General features: G+C 46.7%; 2 protein-coding genes and 1 pseudogene across 2 annotated transcripts; 1 reads left to right on the forward strand and 2 right to left on the reverse strand.

The window, feature by feature from the left end:
* The first annotated feature begins 4,081 nt into the window (after nucleotides 1-4,081).
* LOC123406208 (cullin-3A-like) lies at nucleotides 4,082-7,235 on the forward strand. Its single transcript, XM_045099683.1, has 2 exons — nucleotides 4,082-4,327; nucleotides 5,078-7,235. The coding sequence occupies exons 1-2, from the start codon at nucleotides 4,158-4,160 to the stop codon at nucleotides 7,116-7,118; spliced, it is 2,211 nt and encodes a 736-aa protein (XP_044955618.1). The 5' UTR covers nucleotides 4,082-4,157; the 3' UTR covers nucleotides 7,119-7,235.
* Nucleotides 7,236-9,271: 2,036 nt separating this feature from the next.
* On the reverse strand, nucleotides 9,272-12,970 carry LOC123401833 (probable hexosyltransferase MUCI70). Its single transcript, XM_045095687.1, has 8 exons — nucleotides 12,699-12,970; nucleotides 12,227-12,320; nucleotides 12,076-12,122; nucleotides 11,304-11,659; nucleotides 10,874-11,085; nucleotides 10,315-10,571; nucleotides 10,060-10,238; nucleotides 9,272-9,901 (listed from the first exon to the last, which is right to left on the reverse strand). The coding sequence occupies exons 1-8, from the start codon at nucleotides 12,868-12,870 to the stop codon at nucleotides 9,788-9,790; spliced, it is 1,431 nt and encodes a 476-aa protein (XP_044951622.1). The 5' UTR covers nucleotides 12,871-12,970; the 3' UTR covers nucleotides 9,272-9,787.
* Nucleotides 12,971-13,306: 336 nt separating this feature from the next.
* LOC123405689 lies at nucleotides 13,307-14,651 on the reverse strand (annotated as a pseudogene).
* Nucleotides 14,652-19,508: the final 4,857 nt, after the last annotated feature.

Genomic DNA, 19,508 nt, shown 5'->3' on the forward strand with positions numbered 1-19,508 from the left:
GGTACAGGTACCCCTGAGTCAGGAGTTTCTGATGACAGTCAGCTGAAGTGGGAGTTCGATGAGGACAGCGACAGGTTGTATGTGACTTATCCCGAGGACTAGAGGCGTGGTCATGGTCGTGGGTCCAACATGCGGGATATCATAGCTTTTGCTGTTTATCTTGTCCGTAGCCGGACCATCCCATGTTCTGAATAATGTATGACTGTATGACTATGTACTTTATCAGATGGCAAGTGTATGCCCTACTTGTCACTCTTTCAGTTATTTATATTGCTATGATTATCTTGCTTGCGAAACGCGTAGATGCGCCTCTTTCCCCTTTTGAGGCCTCGTCCCCAAATAAGGAAAGGGTCGCATCTTAGTCATTACATAAAGTCACATGGTAAATTGCTCATATTTCCAACACCAAGCAGGGTCATGATCCGAGCAGGGAGGTTCAGGTTACTTTGGTCCAGAAGCATAGCTGAGCAAGTTCAGCCGAGCCTGTAACAAAGAGTCCTAAGGTCACGAAACAAGCACCGAAGAATATTATCAATTAACCCAAAAAGTTGTCAATTTGTCAGTGATCAAGATGACGGTGCGGGTCGCCTCAATGGAAGATATTGAACTCCATAATTTTAAGTACTCGTATATTGAAATCATTATGCGATGTTGTTATCGTAGGGTTGCCACAACGACCAATAGTCAAGACTTCAAGCAAGTTGCCAATAAGGATCGGGAACAAGCCAAAACCTACGTCACTACTTTGAGAGGTATTTATATTTTTCACAATTTATCCGAGTAGGCATGGACTTAACACCAACGAGTTGTCGTGGATAGTTGCATGTCCTCACAAAGCCGAAAGAGTTAATCCCAATAGAATATGACGATGAAGTCGAAAGGGGTGCATGCATGGATGTTTATCTGTCTAGCCTGAACGGCAGCCTGACAATGGTGAATGCCACTAATGATATTGTGCCAAAAATTCTAGAAGTCATGTTGGAGCCCAATACTCGGGCAACAGATGCAACACCAACTGGTCTGAGTACCCAGACGATAACGATGGCTCAACTTGCTCCAAACCCAATGACCTCTTCAATTCAATATTAACTATCAATGACCCCCAAGGATGAAGTGGGCATGAGCAAAAAATCAACAATCCAAGCTGAGTTGATGAACAAGCGCTTGAAAGAAGCATATGACTCGAGTGAAGTGTTGAAGGCCAGCCATCCAAGTAAGTGTTATTGTAAGTCATGGTTTTTGAACTTTCATTCGGATGCATTTCTTTAGGGGAAATATCCTGTGCTCCGGCAGCACCTAAGTACTGGTGCTCCCGTGCGTGCTCCACCACTCGATCTAGATCCAATGGTGATATAAAGATGTGCATGATCGACATGTAATTATCGAACTCATCGAGGTCTTTTTTGCAAAAAAGCACAAGCTTCTGACCATACACGTTGGATCTGAGATCGAACGACTGAGCCGCTTCTCGGGCACCTGTCCTTAGGTTCTCCCGGAGCACTAGATATTTCCCCCATTTCTCTGGCCATCTGAATTGTAGATGTGATATTCTCTTCCAACACAGGCATGTTGAGTGCATCCGCTCGATGTGGCCCCCCGAGACTCTGGGCGATTGCTGACAATCGATTGGAGTGTATAGGAATTTTACTTTCACACACTTAGAATTTTGCCTTTAAGTGTGTGATTTTACTTGGACGTTACTCAACTAGTTCGAGCAAAAAAATTCTTTTGATATCATTCCAGTGGGGGCACACCGAGTGCACCCACTAAGTGTGCCCCCCCCAAGATTGTGATTGATTGTTGGCAATCGGTTAGAGTCTATAGGATTTTTGTCTTCACAAACTTAGAACTCTCGCCTTCAAGTTGTGATTTTACTAGGACATCGACTAGCGGGGTTAGCCCCCGAGGCTCAGTGATAAGAGGTTACTCACGGATCCTTACTGGCACAGTGGTAAGAGGATACCCGAGGATCCTTACCGACTTAGTAGTAAAATGATACTTGGTGATCCTTACCAACTTAGTTGTGAGAGAATACTTGAGGACCTCGCACTGATCAAGCTTGTTCCTTCCAGGTGCTGATCACTTCCATTTTGATTGTCGTCTTCACATGTTTTCTTTGCTGATCAACTATAATATTTTTGATTCTCTCGCGTGCTTCATTTGAGCAAAAAGCTTGGGAACTCGAAACTAAACATGTGGCTTTGGAGGAGGAAGCAAGGCAACTGTCATGGGGATGACTCCGATAATAGAGAAATGGGTATGAAGGAGGCTGGATCTAGCTAGGCGCAAGTGCGACACAAAGGGATTACGAGTTCTGGCCCATCTCGGTGCAGATAACAACCCTATGTCTCAAGCTCTGAAGCTTTTCTCTTTTCTTCGTGTCTGCCCGAATACAAAGGATTGTGAACCCCTGTCTACGGGATGAGGGCAGCTTATATAAAGCACGCCCAACCCCTCAACTATTAACATTACACGGAAGGTGATAAAACCGCAGTAGTTAGATCCACTATGGTGGTAACTGTTGAAATAAATGCTTGATGACGCCTGGAGCCGCACGTCCCTTGGCGTTCTAGATGTTTGTGCTAACTATTCCATTCCATGTGTCCGAGCACTTTGCGTGGTCACATGGTTCTCGTCCCTCCGAGTAGACGATACTGCTTCTGTCCGAGTAGTGGCGATTCAGATGTTGTCCGAGTAACTTGTAAGGTGGTTTGAGGTTCGGGATGGGCCCGCCTTTTTGTGTGGGCCCCATGCTTTGAGATATATCAGCCTTTCGTGGGCCTACCTATTATGGGCATCCCCATCAACAACCATCCCGTGGTCCAAGGACGACGCCTCCAGGAAGGGGAACGACGTCGTAGCGTAGTCATCGTCCCCAAGCAGGACCAAGGGTTTCCCTTAGATACATGGAGAGTGGGTGGGGGCTGGGATACCTCAGAGAAGCCTTCACGGAGTGGTTTGATGCCATGACATCGTCGTCGTTGAGGCCGCCGTCGTCGGGCAAGGGTTTTCCCTGGTTCCAAGAACCCCACCGCCAAATCACCGCCCACCACTCGAATCTAGCGAGCAAGACCACATCGATGCCGAGACGAGCGAGAGAGGTTGAAGGAGATGAAGCTGGTCCTTGTCGATCCAAATCTGACGGTCGACCAACGAAAAGCCCGGCCACCGTGTGCTCCAACCATCAGATCCTCGGCGCCCTAGCAAGTCGAGGAAGACCGACCACACACCTGTAGCCGCTGATCGCGGCAGGGCCAAAGCTGTCCACCTTGACCGGAGTCGCCACCATCGCCAAGGCATTCGCACAAGGCAGAAGCAGCTAGCCTCGTTGACACCTTCCCCGGCTCCGCGCAGGCTTGCCAGTGGTTGTCTTCGACGACGACGAGATCTGGAGGGAAGGGGGAAGGAGGCCGCCGATATCCTAGGGTTGGGAGCCGCCCAAGTCGCCCTGAGGAAGCGCGGACCGATGTATATCGTATGTGTGTGAAGGACGGTTCTCAAAACGAAAAAATAAATGTGATAATGAAGTTCCAAAAGGGACACTTTACATGCAAAGATTAGTTAGACACAACCGAGAGTGCTACCACATCTATACGTGGCGAGAAACCAATAATGCGCATGGGCCAGGGCGCAATGTGGAGACATGACACCTTTGCTTCCCTTCACACCATGGCACGATGAATATATTACCTACAGAAAATTGCACGGCGCCATCATGCCATTATTGGTCCTCATTAGTGCTAATTTCATCCAGGACGAAAACAACCCGTGCCACTTTTCAGGCCTTCCCTCCCTACAAGCCGTTTGGGTTCGGTGGATCTGGTAAACTCACTTCTCATCACCAGTAGGATTTGAGTGCAGTGAAAAGTCTTCCTCCCCTTTTTTTTTACGGCGAAATGAAATCCTCCTCTCTTTCGAGGGGAAAAAAAAACCCTCCGTCCTTCCCCGGAGGCCGGAGCCGGAAGCAAAGGGGAATCAGCACGAGACGCCAGGCGTAACACGAACTCCCGTTTTTTCCTTTCCCCCTTTTCCTCCGTCCATCGCCCCTGCTCCCCCCGCCCCACTCCTCCCGTCCCGTCCACCCACCCACCCACCCCGCGGCCCGAAAACCCTAGCCAGCCGCCGGCGGCGAAGCGGGCCCACCGGCGGCGGCGAAGATGAGCGGCGGAGGCCCGCCCAGGAAGCGCAACTTCAAGATCGAGGCGTTCAAGCACCGGGTGGAGCTCGACCCCAAGTACGCGGAGCGGACATGGAAGGTCCTCGAGCACGCCATCCACGAGATCTACAACCACAACGCCAGCGGCCTCTCCTTCGAGGAGCTCTACAGGTCCTCCTCCCCCCCCCCCCCCCCCCCTGCCCGCCCCAAGCCAGCCTGATCTTCCCGGCGCTCGCTGTCGCTCTCGCTTAGTTAGATGATATGCATCCGTCTCTACCTGTGTGAATTCCGAGAGAATGCGGTTCCTGGGCAGATCGTGTGTGCGATTCGAACTGGCGCGTGGTAGGGTCGTGTGAAAAATAAGAAGCTGGATGTTCCTATCCTGTGCAGCACTGATGGCAGGAAGCGATCTATCAGAGAGGATTCGTTTCACTATTTGTTGTCCTACTCCTACCATTCTCAGTGAAATGGCTAGCTTCTTGTGTGGTCGACAACTAATACCTCAGTTAACTGTTGATGCTGTACCCACCAGATGAGCAGTCAAGTAACAAAGCTCTTTACTAGGTTTTCTAGTCTTGCATTTTTGTTCTTCCTCAGAACATAAAATTAGAACAGACATGTTCCTGTCTGTATCAGCCTTTGCTGTCTCTGATGGGTCAGCAAGCTGCATAACAAGGCAGATTGGATCAACATATTGTTAGAAGTTGATAGATGTTTGTATTCAGATGTTCATATGATTGATAATTGCTTGTCATATAAATGTTGAGTCATAGTGCCTGTTGAACTCTTATGTTGCAGAATGCGGATAGTTGATAGTAAATTACTACAATGAAGAGCATAATAATCTAGTATTATAATAACTACTAAGGCCTCTTGCTTTATCACCACACTTTAATTTGTGGATTCTCTTTACATGTGCAGGAGTGCCTACAACATGGTGCTTCACAAGTACGGCGAGAAGCTTTATAATGGCCTTGAGAGCACTATGACATGGCGCTTGAAGGAAATATCAAAATCAATAGAGGCTGCACAGGGTGGTTTGTTCTTGGAAGAGCTGAATGCGAAGTGGATGGATCACAACAAGGCGTTGCAGATGATCCGGGATATTCTAATGTACATGGATCGGACTTATGTCCCGACGTCCCATAGGACACCTGTTCATGAGCTTGGTCTGAATTTGTGGAGGGATCATATAATTCACTACCCAATGATCCATGGTCGGCTGCTTGACACCCTTCTAGATCTTATTCACAGAGAAAGAATGGGTGAAGTGATAAATAGAGGCCTGATGAGGAGCATTACAAAGATGTTAATGGATCTTGGTCCTGCTGTGTATCAAGATGATTTTGAGAAACCATTTTTGGAAGTTTCTGCTAGCTTCTACAGCGGGGAATCTCAAGAGTTCATCGAGTGTTGTGATTGTGGTAACTACCTTAAGAAGGCTGAGAGGCGGCTCAATGAGGAAATGGAGCGTGTCTCACACTACTTGGATGCTGGCAGTGAGGCAAAGATAACTAGCGTGGTGGAGAAAGAGATGATAGCCAATCACATGCATAGATTGGTCGACATGGAAAACTCTGGCCTTGTTAACATGCTTATAGATGACAAATATGAAGATTTGGGCAGGATGTACACCTTATTCCGAAGGGTTTCTGATGGTCTATCAACAATCAGGGATATGATGACTTCATACCTGAGAGAGACAGGGAAGCACTTAGTGACAGATCCGGAGAGATTGAAAGACCCAGTGGATTTTGTTCAGTGCTTGTTAAATGAGAAGGATAAGCATGATAAGATCATCAATGTTGCTTTTGGCAATGACAAAACCTTCCAAAATGCTCTGAATTCATCCTTTGAGTTCTTCATCAACTTAAACAACAGGTCACCTGAATTCATATCACTGTATGTTGATGACAAACTCCGCAAAGGACTGAAAGGGGCAACAGAAGAGGATGTGGAGGGTATACTGGACAAAGTCATGATGCTGTTTCGGTACCTTCAGGAGAAGGATGTGTTTGAGAAGTACTATAAGCAGCATTTAGCGAAAAGACTCCTGTCTGGTAAGACAGTTTCCGATGATGCTGAGAGGAGTATGATAGTCAAACTCAAGACAGAATGTGGGTACCAGTTCACCTCCAAATTAGAGGGCATGTTCACTGACATGAAGACATCTCAGGACACCATGCAGGATTTCTATGCCAAGAAATCCGAGGAACTTGGTGATGGCCCTACACTTGATGTCCACATTCTCACAACTGGCTCTTGGCCAACACAGCCCAGCCCTCCCTGCAGCCTTCCACCTGAAATCCTTACAGTATGTGAGAAATTTCGTGGATATTATCTTGGAACTCACAGTGGGCGGAGGTTAACATGGCAAACAAATATGGGAACAGCTGATATAAAGGCCACATTTGGGAAGAGCCAAAAGCATGAGCTGAATGTATCCACTTACCAGATGTGTGTTCTGATGTTGTTTAACTCTTCTGATGGACTTACCTACAAAGACATCGAGCAAGCTACAGAGATACCTTCCACAGACCTAAAGAGATGTCTCCAGTCTCTTGCTTGTGTCAAGGGGAAGAATGTTCTCCGTAAAGAGCCCATGAGCAAGGACATATCAGAGGATGACACATTCTTCTTCAATGACAAGTTCACAAGCAAGCTTGTTAAGGTGAAGATCGGGACAGTGGTGGCGGCGAAGGAATCTGAGCCAGAGAAGCAGGAGACCCGCCAGCGGGTTGAGGAGGACAGGAAACCTCAGATTGAGGCCGCCATCGTGAGGATCATGAAATCTAGGAGGGTCTTGGATCATAACAGTATTGTCTCCGAGGTCACCAAGCAATTGCAAGCACGGTTCTTGCCAAACCCTGTTATCATAAAGAAACGCATAGAATCTCTGATCGAGCGTGAATTCTTAGAGAGGGACAAAGCAGATAGAAAATTATATCGCTATCTTGCATAAAAGGCCACCATGTGAATGCTAAGATATTTCATGAGCAGGTGGCTTCCTTGTATTCCTGTAAACATTTCCCCTTGTGCTTGAGTTCAGTTTTATTTTGTTGGGCACTGTCCACTGAAATCAGTAGCAGTTGTTAAATTTGGTTATCGATCGATTCAAATGTGGACTTTACCCCAATCCCTGCAACCTGTCTACTAGACAAGCATTCATGTTATGCACACTTTTGTGCATTCCAAATTTTCGTTCACTTCTTGTGGATCTTGGATGTTCCATATCCTATAAAAACCATTTGAATCAAAGAGGCCTATGTTTTGTTCCAACTGCCATTTCACCTAGAAGATCTGGTAGTTTCTTACATTATCTGCATCTAGTGGAAGTATTAAGACTGTGCATACGTTTAACTGTCTAAGACAAGGCTGGTTTGACCCCATTGCTAGGTATGGAGTACTTGCCAAATGAAAACTAGTCTGAATGTAAATTGTGCATGTGCTTATGTTCATCATGTGTCAAGATCCATCCACAGCTTAATAATGTCACCGATGATGTGGAATGTTTCTCTGCCAATTGCTTGAAGATAAGCGTGTTTGTGTTCTTCTCTAAACATTCCAGTTGTCATCCCCTATCGTGCTTGTGTTCCTGTTACCTTCTGAACCATAAACCATTGTATCAGCTGTGAATTTCCAAAACGAAATGGGAAAAGGCAAATTTCTTGATTCAGTTTCACATTCACAATGCCATCTACGTTGAACGGCTACAGGAAGTGGTGAATCATATGCAGGCTGAATCCGAAAGAGAAGATTCCAGAAAGTTACTCCCTCCGATCCAAAATAAGTGTCGTAGTTTTGAATTAAGGCTGACTCTTATGAATTGAAGGGAGTATATTTTTTCTTTCGAAAGCATACAAATTGTGTGTCATAGCTTTATACAAGGCAGATGGTAAAGTACAAGAATTTGGCAAGCTCCTACCACGAACCGGTGAGAAACAAACACCAGACAGACTCGGATGCACATAATGCAACTCCAACGCAAATGTGTCTGCCCTAAACTGACCAACAAAGCTACTTCTCAACCATCGCACGACACCTTCAGAAAAGCAACACCCCCAAAGAACCCTACTTGCCAATGCACCAACCACCCTTTGATTACCTAAAAGAGGTGGCAGGTGGATGGCAGGATCCGGACAACCCCGAGAAAGCCAATGACTTGGACTCACCCGCGACGGCGTAAATAGCGCCCTTGAATAACAATCTAGGACAAAGTACCCAAAAGAACATGACATAGAACTCCAAGCCATGTCTTCGTAAACGATGCTTCCAACCGAGAAACGACGCCGAGAACATCGCCATCGCCGATCCGAACCATGCCCCCCTCCCTCGAGATAGCACACGCTGTTGCCTCTTCTCCCCAAGCAGGCGTCATCTCCATTCCTAATCCCCGAGCAAGCGACTCCGACTTTGTTGTAGACAACCATTGACCCAACCCACACCATAGAGGTCATGCATAGCCACATGAAAATCCAATGCCAACTACCCGCAGCGTGAACAGTGAAACTTTGACTCTGGTGGAGAGCTATGAAGGAGAACTATGCAAGGTTGATGTCACGGAAAACCACCAAACAAACCACCTGCTGCCCTCAGCATCACAACAACCAACAAGCCAAGGCAATCCCGTAGACACGCCTAAGAAGAGCCGACTACCTCAATCATCGCCACAGAAGCCTTGCACCAACACCTACTGGTCGATGAGCGGGGATACGATGCCAAGGTGCCGCCATACTCCGATCACAAGGATCTCGAGCCCCCCCCCCCCCCCCCCCCCCCAAGGTGCAGTGGCGTTGAAACCTATGTGTGAGGCGTGTCTCAGCAATGCAGAGATGCCTCCAAGAAGATCAACAACGGCTGCAGCCATCACTAGTCACAGACCCAAGGCCTAGACAGGGTCTTCACGGCCGCATATCAGCCCGCATCGGCGCCGGCAGACACACCAACAAACCAGCTCGTTGACGAAGAAGCACATCGCAGCCAACCGCCCCCTCAGGAGAACATCGGCGGTAAAATTGGTTAATGCTGCTTGCAGGTACTGGTGAACCCAAAATCCATATGCTCCAGTCATGGAGTTGAGGGGCTTACATATAAAAATAAAAACAACAAACAAAATCAGTGCAAGATAACTTGCGAAAAGTTGGCATTTGATTACTTCCCGTTGAATGCGACCAACAATCAGTCTGAAAGTACATATTGAGGAAAAAGATACAACTTTCATGTACTAAAAATAAAGAACCTTCAAAATTATCCATGGAACATTTTCTATCGTACCCTGAAAATGATAACTATTGCTACCTGCTCTCCTACTCCTACTTCCATTCTTTCACTGAGCAGTGATCACCGGTATGTATCTCTTCCGCCAACGACTTTGCAGAAATGGCCAATTTCTCCTCTATACAAAAGTAAAAGCATGCATGCATGGTTGGAACCTGAACTGCCCGTTTTCTGCTCCTCTGATCGCAGCAGAATGCCGTGCTGCTCTGTAAGATTTCTCCTGCATCTGAAAACTGTGGAAACCAGGAGGAGCGAAAAGAATTCCATATAGGGGTGCAAGCGGCGGCCCGTTTCCTGTTTACTAGCATCGAGATCTTCCATTAGAGTTTAGCTTCTAGTTCCTCAATGGCAGTCTTAGCTTGACATCGATGAATGATTTTTATATGTATGAAGGTTAGTTGGGGGCGGATCTGTAATTCCATTAGTTCGGTGATGGAATAGTTTAGCTACTGCTCTTCTTTCACAGTCCTGTTTCAACAATAAAATGAAAAGAACCATATTAAGATTCTACGTGAACCTGCGTAGGCACCGTAATTATTATAAAGTACTATTAACTAAGATAAAATACAGCATATCAGGAGGACCTCAGACAGCAAAAGGAATGCTCTACTCATAACATTTATTACCTTAAACATATTTAGCTGAAAATATCTTCCTGTGTTCATTCTCCTGAGCTTCAAGTAAGTGTATGTAAAACTCAATTGATCACGTGAGGTGAAACGGTTGACCTCATTGAACCAAAGGCATGAAAATAAATTAGACATTGGTGTATGCGCACGCACGATGAAAGATCCTTCGGGCACATCTGCACAATTGTTATACACTCGATCAACTCATTTACTCATAGGAGAATTTTTCAAACATAAGTAAATGCTACTTACAACTCGGTAGAACGGGATCTTGGCCAGAGGCATTAAACTTCACAAGGCCGTCGGACTGATAAAAGTAAAACTGCTCATCGATAGCAGTGTGATTATACTTGTTTAAGCGCTTGTTCTGAAGCACTTCTTCCCAGACACAAGTGCGATCATAGTGCACTGAAATGGCATACTCTGCTTTCTTTCTCCATAAGAAATACTCAATGATAAGCATTGGATCAGCATTAAGACGCAATTTGCTATCCAACCAGATGGAGTACCTAACAGGTAAAATGTGTTATTTTGCCATGGAGAAAGAATGCATGCAGTGGCAATATATATAGGAAAATACATACACGTGCCAGTTAAAAGAAAACAATGAAAAACTACAGGATCCTAAACTACATTAGTAGTTGATGAGATGAAATGCATCAGCAATCAACCAGTTAACAAGTACTCCAGTAATGAACTAACTCCGGGTGCTTTAGAATTTATATAATTTTATTCCGCAGGAGTATAGTGTACTATACAGATTCTCCATGCAACTAGATATTATGGACAAATACATCCGCAAAAAACTTACAAGGCAGATGGGAAGAGTCGGTGAGCTATTAGTTTTGGCACCTTTCCTGCTCTCCGCATATCTTTGTAGGGTAAGTTCTTAACTACAACAATTCTCCAAAGACCAACGGATCCATTTTCATCAGGGATGTGTCCTTCAGAGGAAAGGGTTGTCAATGTTAGCTCATCCAGGAACATGATGAAGCACACATTCTTCTTAGAGTATGAGCCAATCTGTGAGAGTTTTAAACTGGTAAATGGTAATGTTTCTGAAATAGTGTAATAAATACCTATGATAGAACTAACGAACATTGCAAAAGCATGCAATTGTCATGCGATTTTAAAAACACAAAGAGATTACCAAGGATCAAATGATGGTGACTTGCCATTTTGCATCTGAAAGCATGGTACTTGTTACAAATGCATGCACAAAATAGGGATAAGAACATTACCTTGCTTTTAGTTGGTCTCCTTAAGTAATCAGAGCCTCCAAAAATGCATGATGACACCACGACACGGCAGGTAGCCATATAAGCCCTGTCATGTTCATCCAAATCAAATCCACTACTAGGATAACCCTCTGGACCTTCTATGAAACCACAGTGAAGACTTTGGTTTTTTGCATAATATGTTTCCTCTCTTTCCTGAAGACTCTGGTGCCCAGCAAACAATGGTTCAAAAACTCCATTGCCATTCAGATGTCCCTCATTCAAGATATACTTCAACAAAAACTGCGTAAAATTGTTGTAGTCAGCAGGCTCCACAAGATTGTCAACCGATGGCAAAAACTCAATTTCACAGGGCCCATCTGCAATATTATATTATATATGTCAAGTTGTCAACAAAAGTAACTATACAGAACCGAGAAACATGCAAAAAATAATATCATTTACATCGTTCCATTTAGCACATACTCCCTCTGTACCTAAATACTTGTAGTTGGGGAGAACTAGTAGTTCTCCCCAACTACAAGTATTTAGGTACGGAGGGAGTAGATAGGTTAGGAAATGCATAATGTCTTGGGGCGATGAACAGCATTAATCAAGGTAGAAAAAAAGAGAGTAGATATTCTGAATGTAGAACCATCAGAGCTTATCGAATGTTTGTTCCAACTGAGCGCATCTAAGATAAGAAATGGATAACAGATTTATCTTACATAAGATTGAAAATGACAATGTTTTAGGAACTCAATGTTTAGAGAGTAGAGTTCAGAATATCTCTTACAATGCTTTTTCTTTCTTCGTTTGAAGGGTTCTGACTCGTCTATAGCCCTGACATAAAATAAATCTGATGATTGACATTTGGTGATACCCGAAGGTATGCGCACATACACAAGTACATATTTACATATGGAAAATGGTAAATGCGCACTTACTTAGAGATATTTTCCTTGACCGTGGCATTGCGTCTGTCTCTCTTATCGATTCCCTTTCCAGCATTGTCCCTGCTGACCGGACCTTGGTGTATCGCTGCAGAGCAGAACATTGTCGATTCATGAAAAGTTTGATAACATTGTCAACCAAAGATGCCTGTGGCACTCTAACAAGTATCTGAGTTACACTGAGATTCTAGATAGCGGGGTTCAGCAATAAAATTCTTCATTACACAGTTTTGCTTTTCTTAACAGAATTACTCAATTTTGCCGCACTTAAAATCACATGATGACAATGTATAATTTCATGACCTGGCAAGTGACAACAGAGAGAGGTGGAGACCAGTCGCAATTTATTTCTTACAATTAAGTACTCCATGTATCACCAATTTGAGACGAAAAAAACCCGCAGTCTGTTCACCTACATTGCAGCAAACCGCACTTCTCAGGGAGGTTGGGTAGGAGGAGAGCTTACCGTGGAAGGGGAGGCTGGAGTGGGAGAAGAAGGACAGGTAGGCGAGGGAGAGGAGCGCCAGGGCGAAGGTTGGGAGGAGGAGTAGGCGACAACGGCGCCGCGGCCGTCGGGGATGGCGGCGGGGCCCAGCCGCGGCGGCCGGGCCGGATGTCGGCAGGCGGTGCTCCGGCATATGCCCCGGCGCGCTCGCTCAGGCGAGTCGCGGCGACGGTGCGGCGGCGAAATCCCCCTCTGCGCGTTTCCTGCTGTTCCCGTGTCTTCCTCCCTGTTTCTCCCTATTTTTGGGGGCACGAGGCACGACAGTGTGTCAGATTTCTCGTGAACAGAATTTTACTTTTTTTTGAACAAGATAATTATTTTACCATTACATTTCATTGATTAAGAAGAGAGTTTGGTTACACTAGTAAAAGGGCCCGTGCGTTGCAACGGGAGAAAAAAATACCACGCGTTTTTAATCTTTTTATAATCATTTTATAATCATTTTAATTTATTAAAATAATAAGCTAACTAACTAATGTAGTCAGTCCTATCCTATTTTGTTGAGAAATCAATCCGTCTATTGTTAATTCCACCAAATTATAAATCATGCTTAGTCGAAGAAAACGGAGTTACATCGTTAAGAAGTAATACATGCACATGGCAGATTGACAGTATGAACCACAACTAAGTGTTCCGTTTAAAAAAAATCGATTACTTCCTGATACTTCATATCTATATATGCAGTTTATTAAATTGCCGAATCGTAAAAAAGGCGGCAAGAAAGGGCATATGATCACCTCATCTAAGATAATCCGCTCCCACCGCACTGAGTGTAGAAGTGACTTGCCCCTGGATTCGCGAGCCAATTCCTCACAATCCTCCTCCTCAATACCGTTTTTCCTCTTGTGAGCACTTGCTTTGCCCTTCCCCTTCACTTTGGTATCAACCCACTTCTTGCTCTTCTGCTTTGCCTGCTTCTCAGTGCGGAGAGCATCAGGTCCACAGTAATATCTCAAGTGAATCTTCACTTCTCGGGGTAAAACTGTTTATTGTAGTACTTGCACCGAATCTTGGGTGGCATTATGTGCTTCCGGTAGTCCACCTCAATGGTGGAGTAGGTGGTGACCACGAAGTCGAAGGTGTCGAAATCGTGCTTCTGAGAGCCCCGGCGAGCACCATGGTAGAGCAGCACGCGCGCGCTGCCTTTGGCCATGTGCCGCTCGATCTCCTGCGCCCACTGGATGACGGCCACCACGGGGCAGATCACAAGGGTGCACCCTACCCGGCGCATCGGGAGGCCCAGTGACGTGGACGGTGGCGAGCACGAGCCGGGGGGACGTAGCTGGCGTGCGGTGAGGACGAGTGCGATGCCCTGGATGGTCTTCCTCATCCCCATCTCGTCCGCGAGGATGCCGCAGCGCGAAACCGAGGCCTCCTACGCCAGCGCCCACGCGAGCCACTCCTTCTGGAAGCGCAGCAGCTGGAGCAGCACCTCCGGGGCCGGCTCCGCGGTTGGCACCACCGCCGCCACCGAGGTGTTCGTCTCCTCCGACGCCCCTATGCGTTCGTCGAGCCACTTGGTATTAGCCTCCGCCCACTCTTCCCACGGCAGGGGCGGCCCGTCCTCACCGCGCTTCCCCTTCTTCGTCTTCCGCCTCCACTTGGACTTGCGCGGCCGTGGTGACATTGACGGACGCGGCACCACCGCCTCGATCACCACCGCAGGCGCATGGGCGTCTTCATCGGAGGCAAACTCGTCGTCGTCATCCCCCGCCTCGTCGTCCGTATCGGCAACGAAGTCGGAGTTGGATGTGTTATCGGAGGGGACGCTCTCGTCGTGGTTGTCGCGCCGGCGGCGACGACTGCCGTCGGGGCCTGCGATGGGAGGCGGGGAGTCACGCTTAAGGGGCGGGATTCGAGGGGTTCAGCGTAAGTAGGGGACTTACCAAATGCATTCCCGTTTCGGCAAGGCATCGCGCGGCGGCGGCGGCGCGGAGACAGAGGAAGCGCGAGAGGTGGGGTGGGGTGGGTTGCTTCTCGTGATTTTTAAAGTCGGGAGGTTTGGGGGCGGCGGATTGTGTGGGGTTAGGTCGGTCATGAGGAGAGGAAATGGCGGGAAGGGACTGCAGGGGTGGAAGGGCTGACCCGGTCAGCGGGGAGTTGTGCTCCGGAAGGAACTGTCGGATTGTGCTACGGAAGGAACTGCCAGGTTGTGTGTGTCGCGGGTTGAATAACAAAAATTACAGTTTTTTTTATAAAAATGCCGCGGTGGGTTTTCCGACGGAAGCAATAGCCTCTTTATTATTAGGTAGGTATAGATACTCCGCCTCGACGGCACTACACAAAAGGACAACTCTCACGGCATTGTATTACTCAATTACATTGCATCCATAAAAACCTAAAACAACGTTGTCACAAGATCAACGATGCTTCACATGTTGCAAATCTCTTTTGTAGGGACATCTTGTGACTACATGGAGTCCCCAAGACCATTGTGTCGGACCTCGGTGTCAAGTTCCTCAACTACTTTTGGAAGACACTATGCGCCATGCTGAAAATCTATCTCCTATTCTCGTCAGCCTACCATCCACAAACCGATGGCCAAACGGAGGTGACCAATCAGACGCTATCAACACTTATACGCGTATTGATCAAGAAGTACATCAATGGATGGGAAGAATGTCTCCCTATCATCGAGTATGCCTACAAGCACATGCGTTACTTCACCACCGGCAAGTCTCCATTCAAGGTGGTCTACGACTTCAACCCTTTGTCCCCGTTGGACATACTTCCGCTACCACTTCAAGAGTGTGTGAACATGGATGCAAGTGCAAGGGCAAGCTACATCAAGAAGATGCATGAAGACACAAGGCGCACGATCGAACGTGAAGTGGAACGAGTCACCGCCAAGCGCAAAACCAACAAGCCCCCCATGATGTTCAAAGACCGGTGATCTTGTGTCGCTACACCTTCGCAAAGACCGATTCCTCACCGAGCGCAAGTCCAAGCTACTTCCTCGCGCTGATGGACCTTTAAAGGTGTTGGCGCGCTGCGAGGATAATGACTACAAGATTGACATCCCACGCAAAAAATATAATGTGAACGACATCTTCAACGTCAAAGACCTATATCCTTTCCATGGTGATGAGGATCTCAGACCGAGGATGGATATTTCCCACGGGGATATGACGCGGAGCATCCCATGGTCATCCCCATGGATCCATCACCAACACCTCAAACTCCAAGTGGTCCCATGACAAGAGCCCATGCACGTACCGTCGAAAATGAGGTGACGTCTCTCCTTGCTCAACCATCGTTTGATCCACTCGAAACATGGTCTCTACCTCGAGCGGAAATACTTTGCATACCCAGGTACTCGGAAGAAGACCGTGGAACGGCTACGAAGGACCACGAGAACACCAAGTGCAGAAAGGTCAAGGAGGAGTTGCGGACAAGCTACAACCTCCGGACGACCGACCCTTCCCGGACGTATGGCTCCTTGGAGATCAGCCAATTCACAGTCCCAGCCAGACTCTACAATGGCCGGATGACCAATGAGGTCCGGACATCTGACACATCCCACTGATCGGACGACCGAGCCTTTCCCGTAATTCCGGTGTCACAGTGCCAGCACCAAATCTACAGAAGACCAAAATATTTTGGACGTCCATGCGCTCGAACGACCGACGGCCTCCGTAGTTCCGGTGCCACTACACGAGCACCGAGTCGTCGGAAATACAGCCCGCTTCAGAGATCCGGTCCTTCGAGCCACCGGACGACCGGTAACTTCCGGACGTCCGACATATGTCTGCGCACAACCACTCGGGACCTCGCCCATGTACCCCTCTCATTCACCCTAGACTATAAATACCCAACCCCGCGGCCGTTTTAGGGTTATCTTATGTTTAGCGATTGAGATTGTTGAGCATAGCTCCATCCATTTCCTTCTCCCATGGAGTTGATCACCTCTACGTGAGAAGATCCCAATGAATGCCTAGGCCGCTCTTTAGGGAAGGTCCCACAGACTATCAAGGCCCCTCCTACAGAGTGGAAGACTATCCGTTACTTGTATCCTTTTGTTGAACTTGGATCTATGTATCTCGTGTGTTTTTATGGATCTAGTGGATGTGTGATTGGAGATCGTTCTTGAGAGTTTGTGTTTTCTCTTTGGTTTCTCCTTTTCCCCTCTAAGTGTGAAAATATCGACACCCACGGGTTGGCCCCATATCGCCCTTGACAACTTTCGGCTGACCACGGGCACTCGGATGCGGCTGAACCAACATGCCAACTTTCGTGTGACCCCGGGCACCCGGGCATGGAAACCAAATGCGAAAACCGGTAAACCCAAAACGGTCATAAATTTTGCAAATGAACTTCGATTTCAATGAAATCAAGATTGTTGGAAAGCAAATGACGGAAGTTAACCAAGCTTGATAGAATATTAAGAACTAGCACTTGGGAAAATACAAATACTAAAAGGGTGAGAACCCTCCCTCAACTAAGAACTGGTAAAATCTCCAACACCAATAACACAATAGAGCATGTATATGAAATTTGTTTTCAATGAACTAGAGATTTTCACAAAGATAACCACAAGATATGAAACCTCAGAACGTGAAAAGCCAAACAAGAACCAATAAAGATGATGCCAAGGATGCAAAGGTTTGAACTCTGTATGAACGATACGAATAGGCTAGTCACTCGATAGCCTCCTTAATAGTATGACGATCCTATAAACCGGTCTCCCACTAACACCATGAGACTGGTAAAATAGAAAACCTATCAAGGACAATGCTTTTCCTTGCGCATAATCCACTTGAGCTAGATGCTGACGATCCCGACCTTCTAAAGTTGGACCACCTTTCTTGATTGCGCTGACTCCATGAAGACTAATGAATTGCTCTCTCATACTACACTAGGGGTAATCCTCTCTTCGACACATCTTTACAATGTTGGAAATATGCCCTAGAGGCAATGATAAATAGTTATTATTATATTTCTTGTTTCAAGATAATCGTTTATTATCCATGCTATAATTGTATTGATGAAAACATAGATACATGTGTGGATACATAGACAAAACAATGTCCCTAGCAAGCCTCTAGTTGGCTAGCCAGTTGATCAAGGATAGTCAAGGTTTTCTGGCTATATGCAAGTGTTGTCACTTGATAACTGGATCACATCATTAGGAGAATCATGTGATGGACTAGATCCAAACTATGAACGTACCATGTGATCGTGTCATTTTGTTGCTATTGTTTTCTGCGTGTCAAGTATTTATTCCTATGACCATGAGATCATATAACTCACTGGCACCGGAGGAATACCTTGTGTGTATCAAACGTCGCAACGTAACTGGGTGACTATAAAGGTGCTCTACAGGTATCTCCGAAGGTGTCCGTTGAGTTAGTATGGATCAAGACTGGGATTTGTCACTCCGTGTGACAAAGAGGTATCTCGGGGCCCACTCGGTAATACAACATCACACACAAGCCTTGCAAGAAATGTGACTAAGTGTAAGTCACGGGATCTTGTATTACGGAATGAGTAAAGAGACTTGCCGGTAATGATATTGAAATAGGTATGCAGATACCGACGATCGAATCTCGGGCAAGTAACATGCCGAAGGACAAAGGGAATGACATACGGGATTATATGAATCCTTGGCACCGAGGTTCAACCGATAAGATCTTCGGAGAATATGTAGGATCCAATATGGGCATCTAGGTCCCGCTATTGGATATTGACCGAGGAGTGTCTCGGGTCATGTCTGCATAGTTCTCAAACCCGCAGGGTCTGCACACTTAAGGTTCGATGTTGTTTTAGTATAGTTGAGTTATATGTGTGGTTACCGAATATTGTTCTGAGGCCCGGATGAGATCACGAACATCATGAGGGTTTCCGGAATGTTCCCTAAACGAAGATTGATATATAGTATGGTTTCATTTGGTTACCGGAAAGTTTCGGGCAATTTCGGCAGTGTACCGGGAGTGACGAATGGGTTCTGGGTGTTCACCGGGAGGGGCCCACCCACCCGAGAGTGAGCCCAGTAGCCTTAGGGTGGTGCACCAGCCCTTAGTGGGCTAGTGGAGTCATCCCAAGAAGGCTATGGCGCCACAAGTGAAAAAAACCAAAGGAAAGAAGAAGAAAAAAAGGAAAGAGGGAGGTGGGAAGGAAGAGGAGGACTCCTCCTTCCCAAACCAAATTGGAGGAGGAGTCTTCCTCCCCCTTCGGCCGGTGAACGCTTGGGGCCCTTGTGCCCCAAGTCTAGCCCCTCCTCTCCTCCTATATATATTGGTGGTTTTAGGGTTTTTGAGATACAACTTTGCCACGTGCAAGTCAAACCTATTCCACATAGTTTTACCTCTAGATCGGATTTCTGCGGAGCTCGGGCAAAGCCCTACAGGAGTAGATCATCACCACCACCGGAGCGTCGTCACGCTGCCGAAGAACTCATCTACTTCTCCGTCTCTCTTGCTGGATCAAGAAGGCCAAGATCATCGTCGAGCTATACGTGTGCTGAACGCGGAGGTGCCGTCCGTTCGGCGCTAGATTAGAACGGATCGTGGGACGACGGTGATTTGAATCACGAAGTTGTACCACTACATCAACCGCATTTCTTAACGCTTCCCGCTTAGTGATCTACAAGGGTACATAGATCTAATCTCCTCTCGTAGATGGACATCACCATGATAGGTCTTGTGTGTGTAGGAAATTTTTTGTTTCCCATGCAACGCTCCCCAACAGTGGTATTAGACAAAAGGAGTTGAACACAAAAGGTTTTGTGGACGTTGATGTTCGATTTGCTTCCCTCCTTAGTCTTTTATAAAT

This window comes from Hordeum vulgare, chromosome 6H (genome assembly GCF_904849725.1).
Source record: "Hordeum vulgare subsp. vulgare chromosome 6H, MorexV3_pseudomolecules_assembly, whole genome shotgun sequence".
In the NCBI taxonomy this organism is placed as follows: Eukaryota; Viridiplantae; Streptophyta; class Magnoliopsida; order Poales; family Poaceae; genus Hordeum; species Hordeum vulgare.

Excerpts from the sequence above, each read along its gene's own strand:
- LOC123406208 (XM_045099683.1), top strand. The coding sequence starts at position 4,158 with ATGAGCGGCGGAGGCCCGCCCAGGAAGCGCAACTTCAAGATCGAGGCG. Across the intron at positions 4,328-5,077 it reads TCCTTCGAGGAGCTCTACAG|GAGTGCCTACAACATGGTGC; the intron begins GTCCTCCTCCCC and ends TTACATGTGCAG.
- LOC123401833 (XM_045095687.1), bottom strand. The coding sequence starts at position 12,870 with ATGCCGGAGCACCGCCTGCCGACATCCGGCCCGGCCGCCGCGGCTGGG. Across the intron at positions 11,660-12,075 it reads ACGAAGAAAGAAAAAGCATT|ATGGGCCCTGTGAAATTGAG; the intron begins GTAAGAGATATT and ends ATAATATTGCAG. Across the intron at positions 11,086-11,303 it reads GGAGACCAACTAAAAGCAAG|ATTGGCTCATACTCTAAGAA; the intron begins GTAATGTTCTTA and ends AAACTCTCACAG.